The sequence below is a fragment of the Cnephaeus nilssonii genome (assembly GCF_951640355.1).
Source record: "Cnephaeus nilssonii genome assembly, chromosome: 21".
In the NCBI taxonomy this organism is placed as follows: Eukaryota; Metazoa; Chordata; class Mammalia; order Chiroptera; family Vespertilionidae; genus Cnephaeus; species Cnephaeus nilssonii.
In genome coordinates, this window is record NC_137092.1 from 43,484,102 (window position 1) to 43,497,312 (window position 13,211).

Consider the following 13,211-nt stretch of genomic DNA (forward strand, 5'->3'; position numbering starts at 1 on the left):
CCCTACGGGCCTTGGCCTGTACCACCTCAGAGAGGTCAATGGCCGTCAAGCGTCAGTCATTTGCTGTCAGTCAAGGACCTGGCTCCATTTGGCTCTCATTAAAATTCCAAATAACACAGGGAAATGCTTACTGAAAAGTTCACAGCTCTGAAAATGTCCACTAACTCCACTAAGTGGTTAACTTCTTCTAGTTAACATAACGTAACAATTCTACTTCCATAAAATTATGTATTTTACTATTGGAAAGCTACATGAAAATTCACCAAGACAGTATTAAATTGTAGCAAAGGAGGAAAATTCAACAAAGATCATAATACACAAGTGTGAATGATTCTGTCTGATAATTAAAAATAGGTTTAACCACATCATTCCACCACATCACATCACATCCAGGGGAGACGATACAGCAGCAATTAGATGCGTTATATGTGTAAAAATCTATACATATAAAAGCCCAGCAACTGGAAAGGCGGGACGACCAGAATGACTGGTGGCTATGATGCACAGTGCGGCAGCCAACCAGCCTGATCCGGGCCCCGATTGACCTCCCACCCCCAGCCGGCCTGGCCCCCAATCGGCCCCCAACACCCCAATGGGGGCGGGGCCGGCTGGCCGGACCCCACCCATGCACGAATTCATGCATCGGGCCTCTAGTATGGTAAATGACATAACTATGTTAAAGGCATCACATATAATATGATGTATATACTGTGTATCAGTGCAGGAAAACTGGGCTTCTAAGAGCACATCTCCACAAGAATTCTAAGACAGGGAAAGGTTTCAGAAAGCAAATTTGCTCCTAGAACCAATCTTAACCGTGAGTAAATGGCACGCCTGGCCTGTGCCCGCTTGCTCTCCTGACTGAACTGCACACAGTGGCCCAGGGGTGAGCCGTGCTGCCCGGCCTGCTGCAGCCTCACTGCAGTGGCTCAGCACACGCCCTCTCACCTGTGGCTGTCTTTCCGGAAGACGCTGTCGGGTGGGTCTTGCACCTCCTGAGCGGAAAATCCGAGAAGATGCCTCCTTTGATTTGCAGGGTGCACACTAGGATTTGTTCTCCTGGAATCCTGCTCCAACATGCTAAATGTTTAAAAATGCAAAACCAGAGGTAAATGAAAATATGCACACATGCTACAGGGCGCTCTGAAGCGCAGGTCCCAGCACACAGTGGGAATGCTGGGCACAGAGCAAGAACAGCACGCTGAAGTGGTCAGACCCACAGCCCAGCACCCTGAAGGTATGAAAACCAATTCTGAAAATGAACTTTAGAGGTATAAAAGTACCTTATCTATAGGCTGCTTAAACAAGGTCAGTATTCTACATCCTTTCAATACTCATGTTGCTATATATACACATAGAAACAAGTATGCCATACACAGAAACAAATTCTAAACTCAGATCAGTGAAATAAGAAATTCTCCAATGAGGAGCTACTTCAAATGAAATGGAAATTACTCTGTATATCAACAGCCAAATGCATTAGCCTTTCACAATCCCAGAAAGCAGGCTATTAAATAAAGCTAACAAAAATTATTTACCAAATACTTCTATTTTTATTTATGTGTAAAAATTTCCTATTTAAGCCCTGGCCAGTGTGTTCCACACCATGGCATGGTTAGTGTCGGCCCATGCACCAAAGGGTCATGGGTTCAATTCCTGGTCAAGGGCACGCATCTCAGTTGCAGATTGGATCCCACAGCCCCGGGTCGGGGTAAGTGCGGGAGGCAATCAATGTGTTTCTCTCACATCGATCTCTCTCTCCCCCCATTCTCCTCCTTCCCTCTCTTCCACTCTCTCTAAAAAGCAATGGAAAAAAGTATCCTCGAGTGAGGATAAATGGACAAGAAATAAATAAAATTTCCTATTTACTTCTTTGTCGCCGCTCTACCCCTAATACTTTCATTCATCAATATAAGTTCTCTTGATGGGCCTAAGTATTTGGAGGCAAACACATACACACGCATACACATGCACACACATATCAAATATTGCAATAATTATTTTAACACTTCTAACACACTAAACCATTCATCGTGGGCTCAGAAACGTGGCCCATCAGTATCCTATTGTGTGGTGAGCTTTATTCCAGTCCCCAGGCACATAGCCCACACGAGTTATAACCTGCAGGGAAGCGCCGGAGGAGGGCGGCCGGACCTGCTCAGGGAGGAGGGGAGGACCAGGAGGCTGGGGAAGAGGGTAGTTGGGGCTGTGGCTCCTAAGAAACAGTCTTCAGAGTACAGTTGTTTGCCTCCAAATGCGAGGAAGGCACAACCACAAGTGGCCATTTGCATGGTGTATGGATGACTGGTATTAAATCAGCGCAGAATTATTAATACTTGAAGGTTTTGAAAAGCCCGCCTACTGAGGGCTGATCTTGCAAAGATATCACGGCCACTGACAACCGGACATCCCTTCTCAGCTGCGCTGGGACAGGAGGTGCCTGAGGGCGGGGCCAGCTGGGTCCACTCCCCGACCTGGACCGTCGGCATCACTCGCAGCCACCCCACTGGAGTCAGTGCGGATGCTGACTGGTCTGACAGTGATCACGCTTCCCCACACGGTCATTCCTGACGACAACGCTCTGCCCACGCTGCTGCAGTCACATGACTCTTTTCCAGCCAAAGGGCTCAGATCTCATCCAATGGACTTCACAACACTTCACTGTAGAGTCAACAGAGTGCCGCAAGCAAGCGTCAGTGACAGGCAAAAATTAGGGTCCAAACAGCCTATGAGTCTCAACTTTATTACCACCCATTGGCCCAGGATGTAGTTTTGAAAGATTATATACCAAGAAATTTTACAAAGAATCTTTTAATTTTCACTTATTTTTTAAGTTGCTTTTGTCATTTGGCCTCCATTCCCTGTAATTTTTATGTACTGAAATGAAACTTCTCTTAAGCTAAGGACAAGCTCAAAAAGCTGTAAATGCTCGAACCCTAATAAATGGCCACGCTAACTTAACCATCTGAGTAACAACAGCCAGAAGAATATGAGACAATTAGTGTTGATGTGGACTTTTAGATTCTTGGCATGAGTGTTTTTACATCATTTGATGTCCCCTTTTGCTAATTTGGGGAAAATTAAATGTCCCATAATGCAAAGGGATGACTCGGAGTCGCAGGAAGGTTAGGGTAATGGTCGTAAATTCATTGACGACAGTTCATAATACTAACAAGGCAATCTAATCAAACTCTTCATGACTAGCTTAAATGTGGTTCTGTTCAGTATTTTTAATAAATACGAGGAAAACAGAATGTCTCTAGGACCAGAACATGCTGCTCTTCACTCCTCGAAACCACGAGAGTCACAACAGTTTTAAGCCACAAGACAATCCTCACCCAACAAACTTGCTCATGTTATGGGCCAACAGGTCTGGAGTGCAAGGATTAATGAAACACAAGTAATTTCAATTTCCCCAAAGGGCTGGAAAAGGGTTAGAAGAACTGTTACTTTTCTTCTTTCATTTGTGAAATGCTAAAAGCCAACAACTGTTTTGGATTATTTATGAAGCCACCTAATCCTTAAGATATGATTTCAGATACCCAATTTTAATACCAAGCAGCTGAGCAAAACACGCACATAACCCAACCGATTCCGCCCTTTGCAAACCAGTCTTCCTATGGTTCAACCGAGGAAACTGTCCAGCCCAGCCACTGCAGCAGGGGAGACTCAAACTGGTTCTCGTCCCCAAAGCAGCCCACGTGTGGCCGCTGCTGACCGAGAGCCGCCCGTGAACTCTGAGCGCAGGTGAGGCTGACCTTCCGCTCCACGCAGAGGAGCGGAGAGAGCCCCGAACCCGGAGCCAGAGGCCTGGTTCCAGGTGTGGCTCTGAACCCCCCCCCACCCCCCCCACCCTCAGTGTCAAACGGGAAAACAAGTATCTCACAGGGTTTCCAAGGTCCAGAGGGCACAGCAGTGAGCGGCGGGGCCTGCCGAGACCGCGGTCCGACGTCAGTGCTCCTCTGCTCAGCCTGCGGCGGCTCTGCACTTCCGTCCTGGGGAGGCCTTCAAGGACAGAGGCCTCCTGGACTTGCCTCCTCCCTGCCCCGGAGCCCCGGTGTCATCTCGCCCCCCCCCCTCCGCCCGCCCCCCACACACTCTCGTCAGCCACATGGGCTTCGTCTTCCTTCACAAGCTGCACACGTGCCCCGCCTCGCCTGCTCTGCCCGCTGCAGGAAGGCCCTCCCCTCACACGCTGTGGGAGCCGCCTCACCTTGAGGCCTTGACTGGGTCAAACTCAGTTCCAGCAGCCCTCCGCCTGGGAACCACTGCCTGCTTGATCCCTTCGCTCAGAGTTTACGGCTGTCTCCGTTTATCTGTGGCAAGTTTACTGTCTGTCTGTCCTCACTAGAATGTCAGTTAAGGAGCACGGGACCTCTGCTTTGTTCTAAGAGGATGCCCAGCCCATAGGAGGCATTCCTTTTTACTCTTTTTAACAACAAAGCAATGAATGTACTGTACTATTCTACCTCACACCAAGAGAAAAATCCAGATCTTTATTTTAGGAAACTCGCCCCAAACTGAAAAATGACAGGTGGTGATCTCATTACCCTACCACCTCCGGATCCAGGAACGGGAAATTGTGTGACTTTTCGCTGCAACTGAGGTACGACAGAATTCTCAGGGGAATTCTACACACCTCAGCTGCTTCTCTGTGCACGGAGGCTCCCAGGTGACGCCTGCAGTCAGCATGCTGGGTAATTTACTAGAAGCAGCAGCATGACTGAAAAAATAGATCTTCAACTCAAGATTAAAAAACCAACCCTCTAGCCCTGGCCAGTGTGCCCAGTGGTTAGAGTGTCAGCCCACACACCAGCCCGTCTCGGCTTCGATTTCCAGTCAAGGGCACATACAGGGGTTGCAGGTTCAATCCCCGGCCCCGGTCAGGGCACATGCAGGAGCAGGAGGCAAGCAATCAATGTGTCTCTCAAATCCATATTTCTCTCCCCCTTCCCCAACTCCCTCCTTCCTCCCTTTCATTCTCTCTAAAAAGCAATGTAAAAAATATCCTCAGGTGGGGATTAACAAAAAAAAACAAAAAAACCAATAAACCCACAACCCTTAAACCAGCAGCGGCCACCGGTGGTCCGTGAGGTCAGAAAGGTTGGCGCCGCTGCTCCAAGCAGCCGTTTCCAGCACCGGGGTCACCAGGCCCCGAGAAGAGCTGTGTGCCTGCAGCCGGGCAAGTGAGAAGAAACAACCTGAGCCTCCCCCTCCCCGACCCCACGCGCCTCTCTCTCTCTCTCTCTCTCTCTCTCTCTCTCTCTCTCTCATCCAGTGAACAGCAGCAGTTTTCCTTCCCCCGTTTGGTGCTCACTCCTGAGGCCAGACACCACCCTGTGAGCACAGCCAGCCGCTGCAGAGGCCCAGATGAAGACCCGAGACCCCTGGCCCAGAGCCTGGCTCAGGGCTGCTGAGCGCCAGCACCCACTTGCTGGCCATGAGGACTCGGCCTTCATGAAAGTGGGTGCTCCAACTGAGCCACCCCAGGTGATACGCCACGAGCAAAGAAGAGCCTCCCCAAACTGCAGGTGTTGAGTTCAGCCGAGGACTGTTGCTTTAAGCCTTTAAAGCTCGGGTGGTGTTACGAAGCAACAGATCACTCACACACTACACTGAGCTGCCGGAGTCAACGCGGCTGTGTGCAAACAAGTCCTGGGTCCCCTCTCCCTGAGAAAGGCACCCTCTGACCGTTCCACATGTCCAAAAGGGGGCTGTGAGCTGGAGTGCCCGCTCTCCTGTTACGTTTACTGCCTTATCTCGTTCCGCCGCGCTTTGCTTTATGGCACTTTGCAGATTCTGCATTTTTTAAACTGAAGGTGTGGCACGGTGTCAAGCACAGCACTGGCACCATTGGCCAGACATGAGGGCGCTGGAGGAGGGGCGTGTCTCCTGGACCAGCAAAGGGAGTGGTTTCCTATGATGGCACCTCCTGGTGGTCCTGCTGTGAAGATGCTGAAATGACAGCAAGGGATTTAGAATCTCTTGTAAACTGAGCTGATGAAAAGCGGTGGCGGGATTGAGAGGACTGACCCAATTTGGAGAGAAGTTCTACTGTCGGTAAACTCGTGCTACCGAGAGACTGTCTGTGAGAGGAAGTCAGGCGGCATGGCCCACGTCACTGCTATCTTACTTTTAGAAATGGTCAGTCACCAGCCTTCAGCAACCCCCCCCCCCCCCAACCAGTCCGCAGCCATCAACATCGAGGCAAGACCCGCTGCTGCAAAAAGACTGGGACTGGCTGAAGGCTCCGGTGATGGTCAGCATTGCTCGGCAATGCTGTGTTTTTATTTAAGGCGGGCACATGGTTTTTTAGACATAATACTATTACTGCACACTTAATAAACTACAGGGTAGCGTAAACACTGTTTGGACTTGAACTCCCAATGTCTCCAAGGTCTGCCTGTACATCAATCCAGCAGATTCATAAAATAAATGTTTTCTCCTTTCCCAGTCGATCCTAGCTACTAGGGGAATGGGCAAAATCGCTGGATTCTTGCCCGAACTCCTCTGTCTGTAAATACCAACTCCTGTGGCGAGCAGCTGCTGCTCTGTCAGGGGCTGAGGCGAGGGCTCCAGAGACCAGCTGTGACTCAACCCCGGCTCTGCCGCACACCAGCTGTGACCTCAGTGCCTGTTTGCAGCGAGGGGACGGTCACGCTCACCTTCTAGTCCTGGGAGAAACTATTCATAGAAAGTCCACAGACTAGTACTTGACGCATAATAAGAGTTTGATCAACAGCTTACCAGAACCAACACATAAAACCACCACCTTTACCGACCCAGCACAGTGGCACCAACACACAGCCAACCTGTATCGTTCCAGAATACAAGTGTCAATAATAACCACTGTGAACATGAAGAGTAGTCTGCATATCTTCCTTCTATTTGTCTTCTTTTCCTGTTTTCTTTCCATTTATCTCTCATTTTTAAATTCACACAAAAAACGGGAAAGAAAAATGACAGCAAGTGAGCTCTCCCTGAGAACCTGGAGAAAGGGCTGAGGGCCACGTGGGCGCACAGGAGCGTCCCTCGCGGCAGCTCGCGGAGGCCATGGAGGCGACCCGCCGGCTGTGGACACGGTGCCAGTGTGTGTTCAGGACACACAGACACAAGGAGTCTAAGCGCACAGCACGCAGCGCTCGCTGACATTCGCGGTGACGCACTTGAAATAATGACAAATGGGAACTGAAATAACTACACTGCTCAAACCCGGAGACAAAGAAAGGCACTGATGGCAAAGCATCGAGAAACGTAAGCCATGTGTAATAAATCCTGGACATTTTCACCTCAAAGCCATCCTCACCACCTCAGGCTCGCTGGGCCACTCACCGGAGCGCGGGGCACCCCGCACTGCCAAGCCTGCGGCTTCCCGGGGCTCCGCCTGCAGACACGGGCCTGAGCGTGGCGCTGGGAAGCCACTTCCGCAAACCAGACTGGCCCGTCTGTGTGAACTGGGGTTTGTGGTCTTCATATCAAAGGGCCCAACGCACACTCTACCGTTTTCCCATCCGGCCTCGCTTCCACGGACCTCAGCGGACGAAGGGAACAGACGTCCCCACAACCTCTCCCTTCGTCTCTGAGCGTGACACTGGCCTCGCAGGGCACAGAAGGAAGTTAGCAAAGGAGGGAGGGTCCTCCTTCAACTGCCTTTCCCCTGTCAGCAACTCCGTCTGGGGAAGGCAGCCGAGCGCCAGGTGACAGGGCATGGACTGTCCCGATGAGCCCGCTGCACACACACGTGACAAAGCCAGGGACACTCCTGAGGAGCCTCCTACACACACTCACACGAAGGCGGAAGTACAGGACACCAGCCCGGCTCTGCACTCGGTAGACTCTAAGCCACATTTAAAACGAAGGATGAAATGTACGGAGGCTAAAAGGAAAGAGCAGCGCCCGCTGCAGACCTGTCTGAAGGAGAGGGCCGCCAGCAGGGGCAGCCGCGCAGGTGGGCTCGGTCCCCCGGCGCTTGGACGTGCTGCATGCCTGCGTTGGCTTGTCGCTGTGATAATGTGCGCGGTACTGGTGGCCAGGAACTTGAATTAGATTTCATTTAAAAATCTGGCTTAGCCGAAACCGGTTTGGCTCAGTGGATAGAGCGTCGGCCTTCGGACTGAAAGGTCCCAGGTTCGATTCCGGTCAAGGGCATGTACCTTGGTTGCGGGCACATCCCCAGTAGGGGGCGTGCAGGAGGCAGCTGATCTATGTTTCTCTCTCATCAATGTTTCTAGTTCTCTATCCCTCTCTCTTCCTCTCTGTAAAAAATCAATAAAATATATTTTTTTAAAAATAAATTCAAACAATCTGTTGATATTTTTTTTTAAAAAAATCTGGCTTAACAAAACCATGTAGAGTTGATGGCTTGAATTCTGACATTTAAGTTATGACAGTGACTTAACCCACAGCCAATAGTGACATCATACAGCAAAATGTGCTCAGCAAACGAAAAGGAAAAAAGAACTGCAGCCAGATTTGGGGACAGGCTCATCAGGGTAAGAACTAGAATTCTTCCTGTGAAGCAACGGACTGCGGACAGACGCACAGGACACGGAACAGAGACCGTTTCCACCCAGTTCCAGACAATCGGACTCAGCGCCACACCCTGCGTGGCCAACTCTCCTAACATGGTCTCCTAAGCAAACAGAGTGTGACTCCCCTTCCCCGTCCCGGTCCGATGTCTCAAACCACAAAGACTCTGATCTGGTGAGGGGGCCGCACCCCACCCAGAACAAGCGAGGAGAAGGCTCAGCCAACCCCAACCTCTCTCCACACCCTGAAGACCAGCAGTTTCCAATCTCCGGGGGCCGCTGTGTGGTCTGCAGGAAGGGAGAGGACTGCAGGGGCTGTAAAGCAGGGCGGGGACACCTGGCGCAGGGCCCGCCCAGGCCGCCCCGATGAGGAAGTCCCTCGCTCAGGCCATGCTGGGCTCCTGTTCTGTCCCAAACGGAGGTCAGGCACTTCCTGTTATACAGACAAACCTACAGATACAGAGTGTCTGTCTAGCAATGTAGTCAACTTCTATAGTTCATCTTCTAATTCACTGCGTCAGTGCTCTACCGACTACCCTAGGGGCCAATGTATAGAAACAACGCAAGTCCAACCTCCGCAGTTTAGAGCTGGACATGCTGCAGGGCCACCTGAGGGAAATAGTGCCTTCAGAACAAGGGACCTGGGCCCGTGCCATCAGACCCCACAGGTTGGTGGGGCTCAGAGAGCGATTGTCAGGGTCCGTGGTGATTGTAACGTACAGCCACGGATGGAAACCAAAAATGCCGCCCCAACTGTTGGGGAGGCAAGGAAAATAAAACATCCAACTTTTGTGATAAGAGCTGTAGCCCCTACCATTACTCAACCGTTAACACAGCTCAGCACACACGCTGACAATAAGCAACCGATCGCCGGTGCGTGCAGACCTGTGCCTCCAGCCAGCTCCCCATCATCCCGTTTCATAGACAGGAAGTACTTCCAACACAACTTGTTCTTGGTCAGAGTTTATGTTGCTAACAGAACCTTTTGGAAGTTCTGTTTTCCATCAACATTAATCTATTTTCCCTTCCTCTTCCCTTACGTCCCCCTCTTTTCTTAAATTAATTCAACTTCCTTCCACAAAGAAATAGTTCACAAGCATCTCAAATGAATGCTGCTCCTTCCCCCGCCAGCCCACCCCCTGGACATCTCAGCACATCTGACATTGACATTAGTCCTCGGGCTCTGGGGCACGAGTTCAACTTGCCTAACGCAAAAATGGTCATGAAGACAAACTTAAACCACCACAGAGCTTACAAATCAAACAAAGACGGCAGCAAGCCTTTGAACACGGCCCTAAGGAGGCAGGGCCACCTGCACGACATGCCCGGTTTGTTTCGGGGGTCACACCAGCAGTGTAAACTCAGGCTCACACCTGCCCGAGTTAGGCTTCTGGTAACGAACTCCTGGGGGAGACCTGCTTTATTCCACCCTACTCAAAGCCACTCCCAGATGGGTTCCGAGGGCTCCCCAGCTCTATGGGGCGGGAGGGGAGAGGCCCAGCTGTGACTTCCTACCTTGTCGGTTCCAGAGCTTTCCTTCCTGTCGCCGGACTCTAGGCCAAAGGGTCAGGAAACCCCTGAGAGATGAGCACGCCTGCAGTGCAAGCGCACCGTCGGGCTCACGTGACCTTCCTGCTCTGGCCTCCAAGCAGCCCTTCCCCGCCTTCCGCGCAGGCACCACAAGCTCGGACCGCCCGGCCCGGGCCTCCGGGTGGGCCGCACGGCAGGGCTGGTCTGCACCTCGAGCCACCATGCTGCCAAAAACAGAGTCCTCAGGCTTCTTGCAGAGAGGGAGAGGAAAACACTCCCTGGTCTCCAGAGAAGGCGGTTTTTCAGGTTAATTTTTAAGGGAGACCTGGATTACATTCAGTTCCTTCAAGGATAAAATAGGACCAATACTCACAGAACCCACCCCAATGAGTTCCACACGAGAAGAGGGTTGTGCGCATTTGAGAGTCACCGTTTCTCAGGCCACCCGGAGTGCCCGATCCTGGAACCCTGTGCCAAACCCAGCTCGATGTCCCCTTCACCACCCACACAGCAATAAGCCAGCGAGCACTCCCCCTGGAGCCTGGCACCTCCTTCCTTCCTCGGCATGACTCCTCATAACCCAGACCCTTCAGACTAGTCAGTGTTGCTGCACATGACCTCGACAAAACTCGCTCCCTTCCATGTAAGATGTATGTACATTTCATCACCAAAAGCCTCAGGAAACGGTGCCCACGGCACACCCACATTTGCCAAACCTGGGTTATAGATTTTCTCACTTGGACCCACACCAATAAAGCACACAAGTTCAATCTGCACTGAGCGTCTGAAACATGAGCTTTACATGGTGATGTGATCTATTGAGAGTTCAGGTTCCTGCATGTCAAATGCTTTGGAAATCTCTGATTAAATTCTCTTTGTCTGACCAGACTTAGCTGTGGACCTGAGGAAAATTCAGTGAGAACGCATAACCCGTTTTTTAAAAGCCTCCAGTTTCTGCGCCAATTAGACATAAGGACACTTGCCTGCAAAAGGCCACAGATGTGGGAGGTGTTCAGTCAGTATCTCCCAGTGGCACAAGCCGGGTTCCACTGGGGCTCCTGCCCCCCGGCCGACCCCCGCCCAGAGGCGCCTCAGTGCAGAGGCCGCCAGCATGGTCCACTCCTGAGTAGGAGACGCGTGAGCAGGGCCACCCCAACATGAGGTTCAGGGGCGCGTTTCAGTGTTAGAGTCGTTGCTGTTGTTCTGGGGGCTCCCATGCCGCACTGTGGGTGTGACTTTTCTCGGGAAGGAGCAGGCCCTGGCTGTGTGGGTTCAGGGCCAGTTCCCACCGGTTTCCTTCTTGGGACTGGAGGTGCTGCAGCCTGTTAGTGCTGATATTTCTTCATTCCTTCCAGCTCTCCTCACGGTTGCTTTTCTTTGATCTAAGCCTTTCACACGCTTTTAGATCTGAAAGTTTCCTACGATCTCCTGGGGATGCTCCTCAGGAGGCAAGTGTTTAAACTCACCCCACTCTTTTTTTCTTTTAAATTTACCTTTATTGCTGAAAGTCTTACAGATTTCCCCTTTGTTTCTTTCCCAATTGACCCCCTCCACCCCACACCCGGCCTTCACCACACTACGCTGGTCCCACTCTTACCTCCCATCTGCGCTATCCCTCTAAGCCGTGGTTCTCAACCTTTCTAATGCCGCGACCCTTTAATACAGTTCCTCATGTTGTGGTGACCCCCAACCATAAAATTGTTTTCGTTGCTACTTCATAACTGTCATTTTGCTACTGTTATGAACCGTAATGTAAATATCTGTGTTTTATGCTCTACAGCAGCAGTTCTCAACCTGTGGGTCGCGACCCACAGGTTGAGAACCGCTAGCAGGGTCGCCTAAGACCATCAGAAAACACAGATATTTACATTACGGTTCATAACAGTAGCAAAATGACAGTTATGAAGTAGCAACGAAAACAATTTTATGGTTGGGGGTCACCACCACATGAGGAGCTGTATGAAAGGGTCGTGGCGTTAGGAAGGTTGAGAACCACTGGTCTAAGTTTCCTACCCAAACCTCACTGACAGAGTGGAGCCAGCTTCTCCTCCTTCCATAAGGGACCAGGCTACCTGCTCGTGGCGAGGAGACCCAGCCCCTCCCCGACTCTGCACCTCTGCAGCCGGGGATCATCACTTCACTCAATGATCATGTTTCCTGCCTTTTCTCTCAAATCTTTATTGACTCACGAGGGCTCCCAACACCCCTCCCCCTGCAGCAAAGCCATGGTCTGCTGGCTCATCGGAGGCTGCTGATGGAGCCTCTGTGAGCCACTGTCAGAGTCACTGTTACTCCTGGGCTCCTTCACAAGGACGCCCATGTCTCCCGGGACATCTAGTAGATCCTCCTCGTACTCCAGCTGTTTCTGCGCGCCTGCACCCTGGCTCCCTGCTCAGGACCTGGCAGACAGTGAGGCTCCCGAAGGACCCGCTGTGTGTCTGAATCCATGAGGGAGTGAGCACCCAGGCAGCCAAGGTGAGAAGGCGAGTGGGCTGTGGAGGAGAGAAAGGCAGAGCAGGTGGCATCGGAGGCGGCGGCCCAGGACACGCGCAGAGACCTCGGGGGTGAGCACTCGGGCAGTGGGGGCAGAAACAGCTCTCTGCTCAGTCCAGTCCTTTCCGATGCCACCCGAGAGCTCCTCCCAGCACACATGCTGACGGCGTCAGCCTCTCCTGTACACGCGCGTCTGAGGCCCATACCTGGCCCCCCTGCACCTCCAGCCGGGCTTCCCTCCTGCGTGCTCCCACGTGCACGAGACAGTGCATTTGTCACCGTTTCTGAAAGTGTAAGACCACTTCACCACTGTGCCTTTAACATGCTCGCTGTGCCTCTCCCACGCGTGGCACCTGGCAAACTGCTGCCATGCCTCAAGACTCAGCGTCCTCTATGGGGTTTCCCTTATCACGGCCACTCAACCAAAGTGTCCGGGCACCTTGTCATCACACCAGCCTGCACACCCGCACGTCTCTCTCTCCTCCACGGCCCTGCCCGACTTCTCCTTGACCCCTCCGTCCCGGCTGGCGGTGTGTGTCCAATGTGCCACAGCAGGTGGGCATCTGAGAAGATGACCTCTGGGATCGCTCTGACCTCCAGTCTTCTCACTCCAGCCTAAAAGCAGTGCTTCTCACGTGTGTGAGCTGAAATTCTGTACCG

At 51.9% G+C, this 13,211-nt stretch overlaps 1 protein-coding gene across 5 annotated transcripts in view; it reads right to left on the minus strand.

Annotated features, from left to right (window-relative positions):
* The window catches only part of ATF6 (activating transcription factor 6), a 138,375-nt gene that overhangs the window by 81,818 nt on the left and 43,346 nt on the right, over positions 1–13,211 (minus strand). For all 5 annotated transcript variants that reach the window (XM_079761974.1, XM_079761973.1, XM_079761971.1 and 2 more), the window contains exon 11: positions 949–1,080. In XM_079761974.1, the coding sequence (XP_079618100.1) occupies positions 949–1,080 (132 nt within the window). The remainder of the gene's footprint in view (positions 1–948; positions 1,081–13,211) is intronic.